This window comes from Enhydra lutris, unplaced genomic scaffold (assembly GCF_002288905.1).
Source record: "Enhydra lutris kenyoni isolate GAN:26980312 unplaced genomic scaffold, ASM228890v2 scaffoldscaffold30, whole genome shotgun sequence".
NCBI classification, from domain to species: Eukaryota; Metazoa; Chordata; class Mammalia; order Carnivora; family Mustelidae; genus Enhydra; species Enhydra lutris.
Window position 1 is genome coordinate 22024687 of NW_019154114.1, and position 16389 is coordinate 22041075.

The 16389-nt window shown below is 61.9% G+C and overlaps 1 protein-coding gene across 14 annotated transcripts in view; it reads left to right on the forward strand.

Annotated features, from left to right (window-relative positions):
- Positions 1 to 10865: 10865 nt before the first annotated feature.
- Positions 10866 to 16389, forward strand: part of LOC111152858 (acyl-CoA synthetase family member 3) — a 48838-nt gene continuing 43314 nt past the window's right edge. For 4 of the 14 annotated variants that reach the window (XR_002640958.1, XR_002640961.1, XR_002640962.1 and 1 more), the window contains exons 1-2: positions 10952 to 11089; positions 15603 to 16286. Coding sequence is in view for 9 of the 14 variants with exons in the window: in XM_022511550.1 (XP_022367258.1) it covers positions 15621 to 16286 (666 nt within the window). In the remaining 5 variants the exon portion in view is untranslated. Of the gene's footprint in view, positions 10920 to 10951; positions 11090 to 15602; positions 16287 to 16389 lie in introns of those variants that run through there. The other 10 variants (XR_002640956.1, XM_022511543.1, XM_022511546.1 and 7 more) reach the window with 5 other exon arrangements.

Sequence of the window (16389 nt, forward strand, 5' to 3'; positions counted from 1 at the left end):
TCGCTGGCTGGATGGGCTTAGAGCTGCTCCCCCACATCAGCGTCTTCCGGGGATGTCCCTGCTGGTCTGCACTTCTCCAGGAATTACCCTACAGCTCACAGCCACAGCTCCTGCCGTGGGGAGCCCCTCACCCTGTTCGCCCCCTGTGGCTCTTACACAACCTCGGGTGTGACCACTGACAGGTGTCCTTTTCATGGGACTGTGTCCATGCATCTTGAAGTGCTTGTCCTGTCTGTGGGGTCACCTGGGTGGGGAAGAGGTGGGTGACAGGAGGCCAGCCCATCCCTCACCCCTGGCCACCATCCCCATGTCTCCAGCCAAGGACAAGGAACCGTGACCGGGAAGGAGGGCCGCGGCAGGTGCAGACCGAGGAGGGAAGTGGGGGCGGGGGTCACACCTTACCCAAAGAGAGTCACATTGAAAAATCTGATCATTGGGCGCCCGGGTGGCTCAGTCCTTTGAGCGTCTGCCCTTGGCTCAGGTCATGATCTCAGGGTCCTGGGATCAAGTCCCGCATCCAGGCTGTCTGCTCACAGGGAGCCTGCTTCCCCTCTCCCTCTGCCTGCCGCTTCCCCTGCTCGTGCTCCCTCTCTCGCTCCTTCCTTTTCTCTCTTCCTCGCAAAAATAAATAATCTTTTTAAGAACCGTGCTCATGGTGCTGGTCAGAAGAATTGCCTTTAAGCCGGGTTTGACCGGACGTGCAGCTCGGGCCTGACCCCGCTGTCTGTAGGTGGAGGGAGCCTCCACTGCGGGTGCAGATGGGCACCCCACCCACCTCACCACCAGCGTTGGCAGATGCCAGCATGAGACGCCCACCCCGTGTTCTGGACAGACCTGCCCCGGGGGCAGAATTTTGTCTGGCTTTTGGGAGAAGGATGTCCCCATGATCCCTGTGGCTAAAGTAAGATGAGGGGTTGGGGAGGGGACAGCGGCTAGGGGAGCCCTGGGGATGAACCAGACCATGCCAATGATGGCGCGGCTGCGCCAGGCCCCGGGGCTGTAGCCGCTATGGAAGGCTGTCGTCTGGTGTGTGTCCCCAGGGCCGCAATTCCCAGCAGGACTGCGTGTGGCCACACATAGGCAGACGTGGGGCAGGCAGCCTGGGCCCCGAGCACAGGTGCTCAGCACTGCCCTACATCTGTGGCCCTTGTTAGCCAAGTGTGTTGGCCAGAGGAGCTGGGCCCTACTGTGTCAGCACTGCCTCTCATCTCCCCACCCAGAGCTGGAGACCCACGCCAGGTCCTCCAGGGCACCGCCCACACAGGAACTGCCAGCCGCCCCAAGCCCAAAGTCCAGCCACTCATGGGCAATCACCAAGTGATCACCAAGAGGGATATGGGTGGTCCTAGTGCCAACGCTGAGCTCATGCGGAGGCGCTCAGGCCTGGCTGCTGAACTGGAGTTGCCCTGGGAAGCCCAGGGAAGTCCTGATGCCCAAACCCCAACCAGACCAGTCCTGCAATACAGTTGTTGTCATCAAGGTCACAGGGGATGACTCAGGAGAAGGTCAGGGAAGGCGTGTGAACAGAGGCCAGCTCTGGTCAGTCCCCGGTGGTTCTCCCAGCTCCACCACTACTGACCCTAAGGCCTTGGCAGGACCCTGTGCTCCCCAATTTAGTTTTCTCATCTGTAAAGTAGATGCTTCCTAAGTCCCTGAGATGAAATGAGGAGACATTATGCCCATGCCTGGCAAGAGAGGACACCAACCCAATGTGCACTGTCCTATCATGGGTGCGGGTTAGCACTCTAATCCTCACAGGCTTCTGGGAGCCAACGCAGTCCTACCTCCACAAGTAGGCGAGGAAGCTGAGGCACTGAGAGGTTCAACAGTTCACCCAAGGCCGTGCAGCTCATGTGGAAGAGAGCTGACAGTCTACGGATACAGCGCTGGCGATGACTGCGGTGCTGCTGATGGTGGTGGTGGTGGTGGTGGTGGTGGTGGTGGTCGTGGTGATGGTCATGCTCATGGCAGTGATGGTGGTGGTGGTGGTGGTGGTCGTGGTGGTGGTCATGCTCATGGCAGTGATGGTGGTGGTGGTGGTGGTGATGGTGGTCGTGCTGATATCTAACCACACCTACTCCATGGCCGGCAGCAGCCTGTACAAATTAACTCATTTAACTCTCATATTAGCTACTGGTCATCTGTGAGTACAGAGGAGGACGGTGAGGCGCGCTGGGAGTGAGTAACTTGCTTGGAGACGTACAGCCAGGCAGCGGTAATGCAGGAACTCAGAGCGTCAGGGCCTGCCCGTCCCCTTACCAGAAGCAACTGCCTGCTGTCCACTCCAAGTGTCCTCCCCACGCCGCTCTCCCTGCCTGTAAAAGGAGAGAGATCATCACCCTTCTGTGGGTTTGAGAAGTCCCCGTAGGATGGTTTTGTGGAGTCACTTGGCCCCTGCTGACCCAGGCTGAGGGCTCAGTGTTCTACCCATGTCACTGTTGTCACCGTATCATTGCCACCGCGTCCTTCCTGTGCCTTGTCCAGTTCCCCAAGGGCCCAGCTGTCTCTGCACGCAGCCTCTGTGGCTGCCATTGTGTGGGGCCATGGACCAGCCTGACCCTGGGGCTGTGGCGACAAAGGGTGGCAGGTGGTGGCTGGCCCCCAAACTCTCTCCCGAGTGCAGGGACCTAGGGGCAGAGGTTCCAGAGAGACAGGACAGAGTCTTGCACAGGAAGGGCCCCAGGAGGGGACAGAACCATCCAGTCCCACCTGCTGCACTCGGGGAAGGGTGACCGAGGCACAGAGGGGCTGGGGGTGGCAGGGAGAGTACAGGCACAGCGCGCTGGGCTGGCTGGCACCGCACCCACTCCAGAACGGCCTGGGACTCGGGGCAGAGCCTGCTCAGATGCCTGCTTGGTGGAATCACACGCCCCTCCGGCCGGCGCACCTGCGCTCTGGGACTGCTGAAACGGAAAACGCAAGGACGGGAGAAGAGTTGCAGGCAACAGGCTTTGCGGGGGCCCTTCAAGGACAGAGCAGGCTAAGGAACCCCAGGCTCTTGGCCTACGGACAGAAGCCCGGCGTGGGGCAGCCTCTGCACCCGCCAGCCTCTGACAGCAGCTTCTGGTCACTAAAATGGCCCACACCTGCGGGAAGGCCGGGGCCAGGCAGGGGCTGGCTTGGGGCCCAGGGTCTCCTCGCTTCGCTGAGATGGAACATGGCGGACATCTTCCAAGGACCTGCTCCTGGTCTGGAAACGGGGTGTTGAGTGGAGAGAGGCCCGAGCTCCACAGTCGCTGCTGCAAAGAACAGCAGAGACAGCCAGGAGAGAGGCCAAGGCCAGGCCCAGGACAGGGACTGTGAAGCCAGGCCCCACAGGGGCATCCGCTGGGCCTCCCAAGGGGCCAGACAGGGCCTCCCTGGGCCAATGCTGTGCTGTGCTCCCCTCCCGCCCTAGGCCCATGCTGAGCCCAGGATGTGAGTGTGAGCCTAGGTTAGGCGGGGCTGGGCTCTGGAACAACTGGGAAGCTTCCCGACAGCAAATGGGCTCTGAAGACCAGGGTTGACCCTGAAGCCCACGCCATGTTCCCATCCCTTGGCCCCACAGCACCACTCCGGGCAGCCTGAGACCCTCGTGGACCCAGGAGCTGTGGCGAATGGAGTAGACTCTTGGCTCCTGACCCCTCCGGAGCTCTCGGCTCCTGTCTGACAGCAGGAGAAAGGGCCGTGCAGGTGTCCAGGTGTCCAGGTGTGTTGTCTGGCGCAGATGCTTCCCCTCCGCTGTCCAGGAGCCCTGCAGCGCCCACCTTGTGACACCAGCCAGCTCTGTTGCGTGGGCGCCTGGCTCCACATGACCAGGCCTGCTGTTTGTCTTCCCGGAGTCAGGCCCACGTTCTGTGCATCCTGGCAGGTCACGCACCCTCTCTGATCTGCTCTCAGGGTGAGTCCTCCTAAACAACGGGGAACCGGGATGTCCGCTGTTAAGAGGCCGGTCCACCTGCAGACCTGGCTAGTGTACTTTGCAGACTGTCCTCAGAAGCCCAGTGGAGCAAGAAGAAAGGGACAAGGGACAATTAAGGATCGAAGTGACCAGCTAGAAGCTTCTTGGCCTCACCTGCCTCATAGGCCCCCCTGTGCACACCTCACCTCTGCTTCAGGGAGTCCCCTGGCATCCCGACTCCTGGGTAAGCTCCTTCCGCCGTGCGGAGACCTGCAGGGAAATGCTGGCGTGCTCTCCGTGAGAGAGAAGGGAGGAGGGTACAAGCAGGACAGGAGCCCTCACTGAACACGAGTCTAGCCTTGCTTGCTCTGTGGACACCCCCGTCCTCTTGCACACCATGTTGGAGTCTGCTCCTAAGTTCTCTTCCAGCAGCCCCTGACCTCACCTCCTTTCCCCTGGAAGGGCCTGTGTGCACACCTTCTCCCACGACAGCCGCTGTTCTGCGGTTAGCAGGGTGTCCTGGCTTCTCCAGGCGGTCGGGGCCCCGTGGGAGGGGTGTGTGCACCAGGGCACTTCTCCCTGGAAATGCTGCCTGCAATCATGGAAGCCGGGACAGCCCTCAGCCTGTTTGCCCGAGCTGCAGAGATGGGTGAGGCCAGAGGCCGAGACCCCACAGCCTCGCCGTCTGCAGGCAGGAGCCGGTGGATGTCGCTGCTGACACGGAGAGTTGATTCACCTCCTCCACCTTCTTGTTCCACGCGGGCCCTCGGTGCACTGGACAGGGCTCACCCCCACGCACCCATGCAGAGACCAGCCTTCTGGAGCACCTTCACAGACCCAGCCGGAAAGAGGGGTCACCGCTGTCCTGCTCATCCCCGAGCCCAGGCCGGCTGACATGAGTTTACCACCAGAGCAAGAGAAGTGGTGTGCGTGCACTTAGTGAGTCACAGAAGGTTCTAAAGGATGAGGCCGTGGAACTGGTCCTCCTGGCTGCCTCATCAAGGGATGTCGGGGGAAGTGAGTTTCCCACCAGCGCATGGAAGCCACTGAGGGCCCGGGGCTGTGGCCTCCCCTGGGCTCCAGCTCCCGCTTTAAGGCACCGCAGGGCAAGGATGGCTCTGGAAAGAGTGAAACAACGGAGTTCATCTGAACACAGGGTCCACCTGCCGTGGGCAAGAGCCTCCCCAGCCTCCAAACCCTGCATCTGGGGAGCCCCACAGTCCGTACTCACAGTGCTGGGGTGTGTTGTAGGGCCTCAGGTTTGAACCCCAGCGGCATGGCCCCTCCTTACTTCTTCCTCCCTGGTTCCCGCTCAGCAAGGATGGTGGTTAGTTGACTGGGTGTCCACGAGTCAGCTCTCCTCCCCTGCACCTTCAGGTAGCTTCGAGTGTAAATAACAGAAAACCAAACTCAGAGTGGCCAAAGCTGTGCCAGTTCAGGGGCAGGACGGCTCCTGACACACTAGGTGCCCTGGCTCTGCATGTCCCGGACTCAGGCTGTCAGGCTGTTGGCTCGCTCTTGGGGTGGTGCTTCTCACAGCCACAGAATGGCTGTGGTGGCTCCAGACATCGCAGACACAGCGTCTGCCATGGACGGCTTGGGGCTGCTTCTCGCAGTGCATCTCATTTTCGTTGGTGAGAACAACATCCTCAGGCTTGGACCAGAGTCTCGACAGGGAGAATGAGCCCGCTGTGACTGGTTTGGGCCAGTCATGATCTACTCTCTCGGGGCGGGGGGTCTGAGACCCATTTCCCTGAAGCACAAGACTCTTGGGGAAGGCAGGAATGTGAACAAAATCAGGATCCAGAGGAAAGGGGAGGTAGAGCGGTGCACGTTTGTCCAGTGGGCATGGACAGAATCCGCCAGAGCTGTTTTCCTGTTTTCCTGGAATGAAGAGGTCATCTGTGGGTTCCTACTAATGCGTGTCACCCCTGATAGCCGGTCCCGCCAGAATCAGCAGCTGGAGCTCTGGGGTGAGCAGATGTGAGAGTCGGGAGGTCTTCATCCCCTCATCCATGTCTCCTGCGTGCCTCCCACACACGGGCATACCCGAGAGCCAGGCGTGGCCGTGCCGCGACGGGCCGGGCTGAGCACCTCCCTCCCCGAGTCCTTCAGCCCAGCACCCAGCGCCCCCTCAGCCGCCCTCCACAGTCTGTTCTGGCCCCCAGCTTCTGCTGAGCGTGGGCTGCTCACAGGGGGGCTTGCCCCCCCTCCCCCACCCCTCCCCGTGTCCAGTCCTGCTTGTCCTTCCAGCACTGATTCGGATGCTGCTCCCGGAATGCCTTCCTTGAACCCACCCATCTCGACGGGGGTCTTCCTGACCCCTCCTATGCTGCCATGCTTGTATGAAGTGATGTGGGGGAAACTACTTATTCAGCATTTGCCATATTGAGGGCACAGGGCTAAAGGCTTTACATGGAAAATCGTAACTTTTGCAATGTCCACTGAAAGTAGGCATTCTTATCTCAGGTAGAAACAGACTCCGAGGGTAATTTGTCAAATGTCACACAGCCCTACCTGATTGGAGCAGTGCTTCATTCTCTATTGCTGTGTTCACGTGAACTTAGTGGCTTAAAATCACAAGTGTTTATTATCTCGCGGGTTTCCAGGTCAGGAGTCCAGGAGCGGCTCCGAGGGGTGGGCTCAGGGGCTCCCCGAGGTCCTGCTGGAAGGTCGGCACGGGCCGCTGGCTGGTCTGGAGGACCAGCCGGGGCTGGAGGCGCCGCTTCCCAGTGGGTGCTGATGCGGCTGTGGGTGGGGCCCTGGGGCTCGCACGTAGCCTTACCCGGGGCTGCTGGGCCTCCTGCAACACAGTGGCCAGTGGCCCCCAGGCAGGCGACTGACAGTGAGCAGGGCGGGATGCTAATGCCTCGTGAGAGCTCGCCCACAAGTCACACAGCCATTCTTGCACACCCGGTGTTGACACAGGCCAGCCCTATCGCTTGGGATGGGACCTGCGTGGGCACAGGTACTGGGAAGCTGGCAGCCGCTGGCAGGATCAGAACAGGACCCCCACTGCTGACTAGCCCACCCCCTGTACATACATCCAGGGTCGTGGAACCCCTCCTCGGCCAACACCCACTCCCCGTCCAACCGTCGCAAGCCTACAGCGGGAAGGGAATGTGTTCCCTTTCTGTGGAACCTGCCACCGGCCAGGCCTGTGTTTTGCTTTGATCAAGTGAAAAGCTGTGACCCAAGTGCCCCCAGCAGTTTGGGCTCGGTGAGCTGCAGGTGTGAACAGAACCAAGGGGGAGGGGGCGGTATTCCTAGCCCGCCTCTCTGCCCATTTCCAAGATGCTCCAGCTGGAACGGTTTCCTCTGGGAAGCGCTGGGGGTCGGGAGTGGACAGGGGGCCTCAGGGTGAGGCCGGGCTGCCCACGATCCCGCCCACAGTGTTGGGGTGCCACTCGCCCCACGCAGAGGCCATGAACACTCCAGTCTGCCCTCTGGAGGGGCCACCCCATTACTCCAACATCCACGTGCTGAGCACCCGCTCTGGGCAGTCTGTGGAGGGGCCGCTGACCGAGATGCTGATGACCAGTGACGGCGGTTAGTGTCTCAGAGCAACTGTGAGTGTCCTGGCCCTGAGGTCCTTGTAGTGGGAGCCCATCAGGAACGGGTGTGGGGCCGCCCTTACCGTTCTGCAGACGAGAAGCCCAGACACCAACAGAACCCCGTTATGTTCGTGGGGGCTCCCCATCGGACGTAGGAGCAGCCTGGGCAGGTCAGCACCACACAGCCCCACGGAGGCCCTGCCCACCGAAGACTCCCTCCTCAGGGCACCCCTCCTCCCAGGATCAGATCTACCGGTACCCAGGTTTGGGACGGGTGGGACCTCCCTCTGGGGGGCTTCAGGAGAGGGAGGGGCTTGCCTCTCCAGGCTGACACGGGCCTGCCAGCTGTAGGACTCAAGGTGCAGGGAGCATGTGTGAGCTCACGGGGCGACCTGGGGCCCTGCAGGAGTTCACCCCGTCAGAAGACGCTGGCAGCCATTTCTCACGCTGTCCTGCACTCAGGCCACACACACTGTGGGACATCCTACTACATGTGCAATTTTGTGTTTTACTTCTTAAATGTTCTTTTTTTTAAAAGATTTTATTTAGAAACAGAGGGCACACATGAGCAGGAGGAGGGGCGGGGGGAGAGAGCTTCCTGAGCAGACTGCACTGAGCACAGAGCCTGACTCAGGGCTCGATCCCACAACCCTGAGATCACGACCTGAGCCAAAATCAAGAGTTGATCCTTAACTGACAAAGCCACCCGGGCGCCCAGAAAGTATTTTCACGCTATTTTTATTCAACCACACAGACTGTCGTAGGCAATTCTAGGATTCTGTATGGCTTTCCTCTTACCCTTTTCATGGTGACACAGTGTCTCGTTACTCTGCTCCCCTAACTCGCCAGGCCTGCCGTGGGCCATGGGGTGTCTCCTGGTTTGCGGCCATCAGGGGTAGCGCGGCCGTGAACAGCTCCAAGGACGCAGCTTGTGGAGATGACTCCTTCTTTATGGAGGAAGTTGGTGTGGCGGCATGTGGGATGGAGTCTGGTCTGAAGCGAAGGGACACGTGTGTCTGGATGGCTGTCGGCCTCTGCCGCAACAAGGTGGGAGGCATGCAGCGGCGGGGGGAGGGCGCAGCACGTGGGTGGGTTCTGTGTTGGAAATCCCAGCTCTGGCACATGGTAGGCACATGAGTGTAGACAAGCACCGTGACTTCTCTGAGCCTGTTTCCTCATCTGTGAGACGGGGACAGTACAGCCCTTGCCAGATGGTCACGCAGACATGCCAGTCCAAGCCCAGCGTCTGCTGAGAGCCGGCGTCCTGGCCAGGCCACATCAGCTGCTGTGTCCTTGCGCAGCAGAGAGCAGAGAGGCAAGCTCTCCTGGGACTCACCGGGGCTCTGCCTCACACCCTCATCTACCCTAACTGCCTTGCCAAGACCCCACTTCTTAACATAAGGGACAGTTTGAACACAGGAACTCGGGGGGCAGGGAGGATACAGTCAGTCCATGACCTCATGTGGCATATGCCTTGTTCACGTGTCCGTGTACTCACCACTCACCCCCTGCTCGCCCCCCTCCCCTCTGATCTGCAAGCCCTGAGCTCCAGGAGGGCGGGGCTCTATGTCTGTGTCTGGAACGTGCCTGGGGACATGGGGGCATCTGCACACCCGGCCTTGTGAACTGGTCTTGTGAACTGCCTCGAGGCCAAGGGGAGGCCATGGAAACACTGAGGGCCATGAGGATTTACTGTGCCTGGTGGACACCCTCCCTCGGGGGTCCTCTTGGTGCACTTGGGGGCCAGAGGCAGGAACACAGCCCCCGTGGCCATGCTGGGCAGGTGCTCCCACTGGCTCAGAGCCAGGAAGTTTACATGAAGTGCTTCCTTGTTCCCACCCCTTTTAAGATGATTTTATAGTGGAAAAAAAAAAAAAGATGATTTTATCACAGTTACACCCGGTTGGAGGGACCACCCTCCCCTTTCTGCCCACAGAGGTGGTGCTGCTTCCCTCCTGCACGGCCTCCACCAGCGTCCCTGTCCCTGTTGCTGTGGTGGACACACCGCACTCTCTCTCCTTCCAGCCGTGCCCTTCCTGTACCCCATCCCTCCTTCCGAGACTCGGCCATAGACTTGGTTAGCTCAATGTTTGCAGGGAGTGGGCACCTTGTAGATGTGTCCACGGCTGTGAGTCTGTAAGTGCTGCGGGGAACGGCCCTCCAGGATACCATGATCTCTCTGCCTCTGCTGCGTGTCTTCCCGTGTTCTCTGTATGGTCACGCTTTCTCCTGATCCCTTTCCTGTGTGACTGTCCCTCTCTATGCCCAAACTGTCCCTCCCTTGTTCAGATCTCTCAAAGGAGCGCATGAACCAGATAATTTGCCGGTGTCACCTTCCCCCGGGGGATGGGCACTCCCACCTGTCGGGAGGGGGTCCCCGTGAGGAGTGGGAGCGGGACGGATGCCGGGATCTGACTCCAGCTTCCACGGGAAAGGGCAGCAGGGGCGCAGCGGGGGCTATCTCAGGCAACTGGCGTGAAGTCGGGGTGTCCGGGGCGCCAGGGGGTGGCTGGCTCCGGAGGGAGTTCGAAGGAGAACGGAGAGGGATGGGACGGGCACTGGGAAGGAAGGAGGAGGCTGTGCAACCGGACTCCAGTCTGCTGGGACCCACAGCCCTGCAAGCTGGAGACCAGGAGCCCCGACTCCCGTCGCTGAGGACTGGCTCCCGGTCTGTGGTCTGGCTGTGTCCTCGCAGCCAGAGGGCGACGGAGCTCCCTGGGGTCTGTTGTCAAGGTAGGAAGGTCCCTCGAGGCCTAAGCACCTCCCAAAGGTCCCCCTGCTGAGGGCACAGGAGTTCCTCAGCCTTCTGCGCCCTCCTCAGCACCGCATGGGCGTTAGGTCGCAGCCTGAGTTCTCGGGGACACCCTCGTTCGGTGCCAGACCCGGCGGCACCGCTGTCCCCGGCCGGTCCCCGCGGGCGAGTGAGCCGGCGGCCTGCAGTTCGGGTCGGCCTCGTCGGCCCCGGTCGGCCCCGGTCAGCCCCGCTCCGCTGCACACCCGGAGCAGCTGCGGCCTCAGCGCCCTCCCGCACCCTCCCCGCACCCCGCCCTCCCGCACCCCGCGGCCGCCCGCCGTCCGTCTCCCTCCCCGAAGCTCCCTCCCGACAGGACCTCCGGCTCGGCCCGTCCCGTCTTCCCTCTGCCCTTTCCGCCGCTCGCTCTCTCTGCCCCCGCGTCCGGAGGGTTGGCCCCAGGGCAGCGCCGTCCTCGCGGGAGCCCCGCACGCCCCGCACGCCCGCACGCCGGAGTGACCTGGGCCGTCGGGCTGTACACGGCCTCGCGCGGACGCGGTCGCTGACCCCACGGGAGCCCCCCGCCCGGCCCGGCCGCGCCCGGAACCCGCCTTCGAGGAGCCGCACGCGCCGGGGGACGCGCTCGGGCGCCGGACGCCGTTGGTTCGCGCGCAGCCGGGCTTCCGGTTCCGGCCACGGACGGGCCCGAGGAGGCGCGGGAGGAGGAGGAGGAGCGGGCGCCGGGCCAGCGGAGGTAGAGCCGGCCGCCCCCTCGGCCCCGCGGGTGTCCCCGCGCAGGGCTCCGCGTCCCCGCCCCGCCCCCGTGGCCGCAGGTGGCTCGTGTGGAGTGAGGGGACCCCGCCCGAGGCGCGGCTCCGGGGGCCGTGCAGGCGCGCGCGGGCGGGCGGGCGGCCTTCGGCCCCGGTGAGCGGAGCTTCTCGTGCCGCGCGAAGTCGGTCCTGTTCCGCGGGCGCGCGAGTGTGGGGTGCACCTGCGCACGGGGGTCCGGCGGCTCCTGCGGCCGGGGGTCTGGGGACAGGCACTCGGAAGGCGCTGTGAGCAGCCACCTTCTGGGAGGCGGAGGACCGTGAGCCCGGTCTCGGGGGTGCCGGGAAGGGGCGGGAAGTCGGAGCCCCGGAGGGGAGGTGTGTGAGCCACCGGCAGGCGTGGGGCGCTGGGACGCGACCGCTGGGACGAGAGGGCCCAGGGCCCAGCACCCTCTTCAAGGCTGGCCTGGGCAGTGGCGGACGCCGGCCCGGGGTGGCAAGCTTCGTCCCTCCGGACGGCCTTCGGAGCCGGCGCCTCGCTGCCTAGCACGGATGCGGGTTTAAGCGCGCGTCTGTCCCTTTTGGCGCGTAGTTTTGATGTCGTGTCCGTGGATGCCCGTCCCTTAAAAATACGACCTTGAGAACAGCCCCCGAAACCGGAGGCCTGGTGTGGACATGAGTGCCTCCCAGCACGAGGAGAAGGTGGTCCTCGTGCCCCCGGGCCGCCGAGGCAGCCGACCACAGGACGTGGTCTTTGCCGCTGGCCCCTTCCGTGCGGCCGGGCCGCCCTGCACCGGCCGTATGGCGGGTCTTGTCAGGACGGACCGGCGCGGAGGCTAATGGGAGGAGCCGGCGCGGGGCCGGTCCCTCCAACAGATGGCCGCAAGCGTGTGTGCGTGTGCAGTGTGTGTGCCGCGGGACGGACGTCACCGGCCGCACAGACGTCTGTGAACCAGGAGTTCTAGCCAGGAGGAGACCGCTGTTCTCTCCGGCTGTCTGCTCCTCCCGTTTGAGAAACCGGAGAGCTACAGGCACTTACAAACCCGTAGATCCACCACCCAGAACAAAATGTTTTTGTTTTTTTTCTTTTTTGTGCGAAAGAAAATACTATTACTGAAGTTCAAGCATCTCCAGTTTTAAGAAACAAGTGACATTTATTAGGCTTTTAAAAGGTTGGATTATGAAGGTCGTACATGCTCATTTCCGAAAAACTGGAGAAGACGGGGAAGTGCTGAGAAAACACGGACATCCCCTGCACCCTGTAACTTACGAACACCTGGGGGTTTACCTGCCTGTGCCTGGAGCTCTTGCAGGACACGGCCTGGCGGCCAGCTCGTGCCCTCCCCGGCTGACCTCCGTAGACCCCATCTGGACCCTTTGGAACCAGTTCTCGGTATCACAAATGGTGCTGCCGTGGACCTCCCCTCTGTGCATCTCTGATTGTTTTCTGAGGGTACATTTTAAGGAGAACAACCTGGGAGCAAAGGGCTTGTATTTTCTAAGGTTTTTTAATTTTGTCTTATCCTGGAAGTGATACTGAATTACCCTTTGGGAGGGCCGAGTTGGTGCCCTCGTCAGAGGGGCCCCCCCGGGTCCTGGGGGCAGCCTGGCTGCCAAGGCCTCTTGGTTGACTCAGGTGTCAGCCTCTCCGGGCAGCTCCCCATCGTGGATACTCCTTGCCACTTGCCCTACGGCCGAATGGGAGTGTGGGGGGACCCACCAGGCCTGGGCTTGGATGGCCGGTTCTCCCATTATTTTGTGGTGTCGGGCAGGGGACTTTCCCTCTTGGGTTCTCTGGGGTTGTTGCTGTGATCGCCTCTCGCGGCTTCCACCCCCAGCCCGCTTGCGGAGCCGGCTGAGGCCCCACAAGGGAGGAGGATGGGCGCAGCCCTGTTTTCCGGTTCTGTGTGGCCAGCGCCGGGCTCCAGCTTCTCACGGCTGCCGTCTGGCTCAGGATGGTGCTGCTTCTCGGGCCCCGGCAGACGCAGGCGGCTTGCTCCCCTCTCCCAGTGAGGGAGGCAGGAGGTGTCTGTGCTTTGAGATCCTGGAGGGGAGGCCCCCCCGCCCTGGGAGACCTGGACGGGGCACCACCTCTCCCAGGAGAGGGCTGGGAGAAGCAGCTTTTCGGCAGCCGGGGTGCCCTGCTCCTTAGCACCCCAGAGGACACTGTCCACTCCACCGCACACCCCGGGACGTCTCCACTGTACTCTCCCCAGCAAGAATCCGGCCAGAGAGGCTGGTAGCAGGTTTTCTAGTTGCACACTCTGTTTTGTTTTCCGCACCGCCTGTAGGGGGAACAGGAGGGTCTGCAGGAAGTGGGGACAAGAAACCTGTCAGGCTACGCTGCTTTGCCCCTCGCCAGCTCTCTTTCTTCCCGAAACTGGCATGTCTGACGCGCTCATGGCATTACTGTTTCCTTACCGCGTGTCAGGTTTCTTTATGCTAACAAGTCGGGAGATGTGGAACCAGCCCCCAGTCCACTCTGAACCCTGTGTGGGGGTAGGACAAGGGCGCAGAGAAGTGGTAGGACGCCACGGCTCCAGAAGACCGCCTCCCTCATCTGGGAGTGACGTGGCTCTGGTGCATCTGAGGGCTCGCCGTCCGGTGGGGGCTGTGGGGCATTGAGGAATATTTGCCCGGCACCTCGGAGCAAGGAGCCGCAGCTGAGAGGGTCCTCGGAGGCCCGCGGGGTCTGCTGCGGCGTGGCCGGCCTGCACAGAGACTGTGTGGAGCCCCAGCTGCCCCAGAACCAGCGTGCTGAGCAGCCCGAGCTCAAGGCACCACCCTGTTCCGGCAGCTCCCCCTGCCCTGGAGCGTCTGTCTGGTTAGGTAATTATAGAGCGTTGTGTATAATCTGTTGTTAAATTAAGAACAGAGAACAAAACTGTTTAGTACGCATAACAAACAATAACACATTAGTGTCCCCCCCACCCCCCAGCAAGTTTCTGGGAGAGAGAAAAATGTGGATCTCTGGGGGAGGGAGCGTGCCAAGCGGGGGGGCGTGGGAGACTGAGCCTGAGCCCGAGGGAGGCAGCAGGGGAGCCTGGCCCCTGCCTGCCCAGGCGTTCCTAAGCATCTCTGCTCTGCTGGGCCTGCCGCAGAGGGGACAACACTTACAGCTTCTGTTCTGCCGCTCACGGCTGGCAGGTGTCCTGTTGGCTGGTGGCATTCAGACGTGCTGTCTGGGGTCCCCGGGGCCTAGCTGCCCCTGGGAACGGTGGGTGTGCCGTCGTGAGCTGACGCAGCTGCCAGCTCTGGTGTGCTCGGCTGGGGGAGGGAAGCCCCAGGCTGGGCTCCGTCTGCCCGCCTGCTGGCTGAGCAGTTTCGAATTTTCTTTTGCGTGAGCTAGGGTCAAAGGTGGTCTCTTTGTTTCCTGAACAGGGTGGTTGAAGGTCAGGTTGAGAGGCACAAACATGGCAGAGTGTGGGAGGGGCATCTCACTTGCCGTGTCAAATGGTGCTCATTAGAAATCCCTGGGGAACACGTGAGCCCAGAAAGGGGCTGAGCCCAGGGAGGGAGGCGCAGTGACCCCGCGCGCCAGAGGTGACGGTGGGGAAGAGTGAGCCGACCAGAGCGGACGGTAGTTACTGACCTTACCGGCTGGCCTGGCTCTGGGAAGGAGTCTTCCAGTTCCGCTGGAGGCAGGGTCCAGCGTGTCTGTGGGCCCCCGACTCTGGAGTGGAGCTGTGCCTGCAGAAGCGATCTGGAAAGTGTGCGTCTGTTCCTGTTAGGTGCCGGCGCTCGTGGCTGTCCCTGTGAGGTGCTGTCCCCATGCAGGACATGGGCACGGAGCCAGACCAGCCCGCAAAGGCCGGAGCTTCAGACCCACTGCAGGAGGCTGCCTGGCCCTGCCTGGCTCTCCCTTGCCTTGGCACTCAGGACATTGCCTTCGAACACCGGCTGGCCACAGCCCCTTTCAGCAGGCTCTTCCTCCTGGCCGGCCGCACTGGGCGGTTATTTTAATAGTTAGACTAACAGGGGGAGAGGGAGGAGTCCCGATTCAGCTTAAAGCTGGACTGACGCTCCCAGGACATGTCCGCTCACTTGTGTCCCCACATGCCCTCCCTGTGGGTTGTGCGTGGACCAGAAGTGAGCCACATGTCTGGGCTTGGCCCGTGTATGGACAGAAAAGGGGTGCTGAGCCGTCCTTGGGGCTTTCCCCTCTTGGCTAGTCATTTTCCAGCTCAAAACCATTCTTCAGGGCGCTCAGTGGGTTAAGCCTCTGCCTTCGGCTCAGGTCACGATCTCAGGGTCCTGGGATCGAGCCCCACATCGGGCTCTCTGCTCAGCTGGGAGCCTGCTTCCTCCTCTCTCTCTGCCTGCTGCTCTGCCTACTTGTGATCTCTGTCTGTCAAATAAAAATAAAATCTTTAAAAGAAAATAAAAACCATTCTTCAGAATTTACTTTAAGGGCACTGAATTTGCCTTTCCTTGGTTTTACCGAGTTTCATTGTTTTAGCATCTTGACTGCTTTTGAAGTCCATCCCTGAGAGGACACGAGAGCTAGAATGTTGGGCAGTGAATGAACCCGGAAGCTGTCACACGGTGGCCTTGCCTTCTGCCTGGGGAGGTTACCTCGGGAGTGCAGTGGGCGCGCTCCGTCGGGTGCGCAGAGGTGAGAACAGACGGGTAACCGTGCTTGCTGTTCCTCTCTTCCGGCCCCGCCCCAGGTCCATCAAGCTGGCGTGATGCTGCGCCATCCCGTGATGTCCTTCCCGCGCCTGCTCTGTGCTGTGGCCTCCCAGCGGCTGGCCCCCTGGAGAGGCAGCGGAAGCAGCCCCCTGCACACGACCCCAGCCGTCTGTGCTGATGAGAGCGCCCCGGTGTACACCCGCGCCCTGGCCTTTGCGGACAGGATTGCTCTGGTTGACCAGCATGGCCAGCACACGTACAGGGACCTTTACAACCACAGCCTGCGCCTGTCCCGGGAGCTGTGCCGTCTCCTCGAGCGTGCTGACGGGGACCTCCAGGAAGAGAGGGTCTCCTTCCTGTGCTCCAACGACGTCTCCTACGTGGTGGCACAGTGGGCCTCATGGATGGGTGGAGGCATTGCTGTCCCCCTCTACCGGAAGCACCCCCAGGCTGAGCTGGAGTATTTCATCCGGGACTCCCGGAGCGCTGTGGTCCTCGCCAGCCAGGAGTACCTGGAACTCCTGCGCCCGGTGGTCAGGAAGCTGGGGGTCCCCCTGCTGCCCCTCCCACCCACGGTCTATGGTACGGCCCCTGAGGAGCCTGGGGCGTGGGGGATGCCTGAGCGGAACTGGAGAGACCGAGGCGCCATGATCATCTACACCAGCGGGACTACGGGGAGGCCCAAGGGCGTGCTGAGCACTCACGGCAACATCAGGGCCATGGTGAGTGCTGGGGGCCAGGGGGGGTCTGCAATACCGGGGCCCCCTGGGGGGGGTCTGTCCTGCCTTTCCCAGGCCACCACCTGAGGCTGCCCCCGTTCTAATG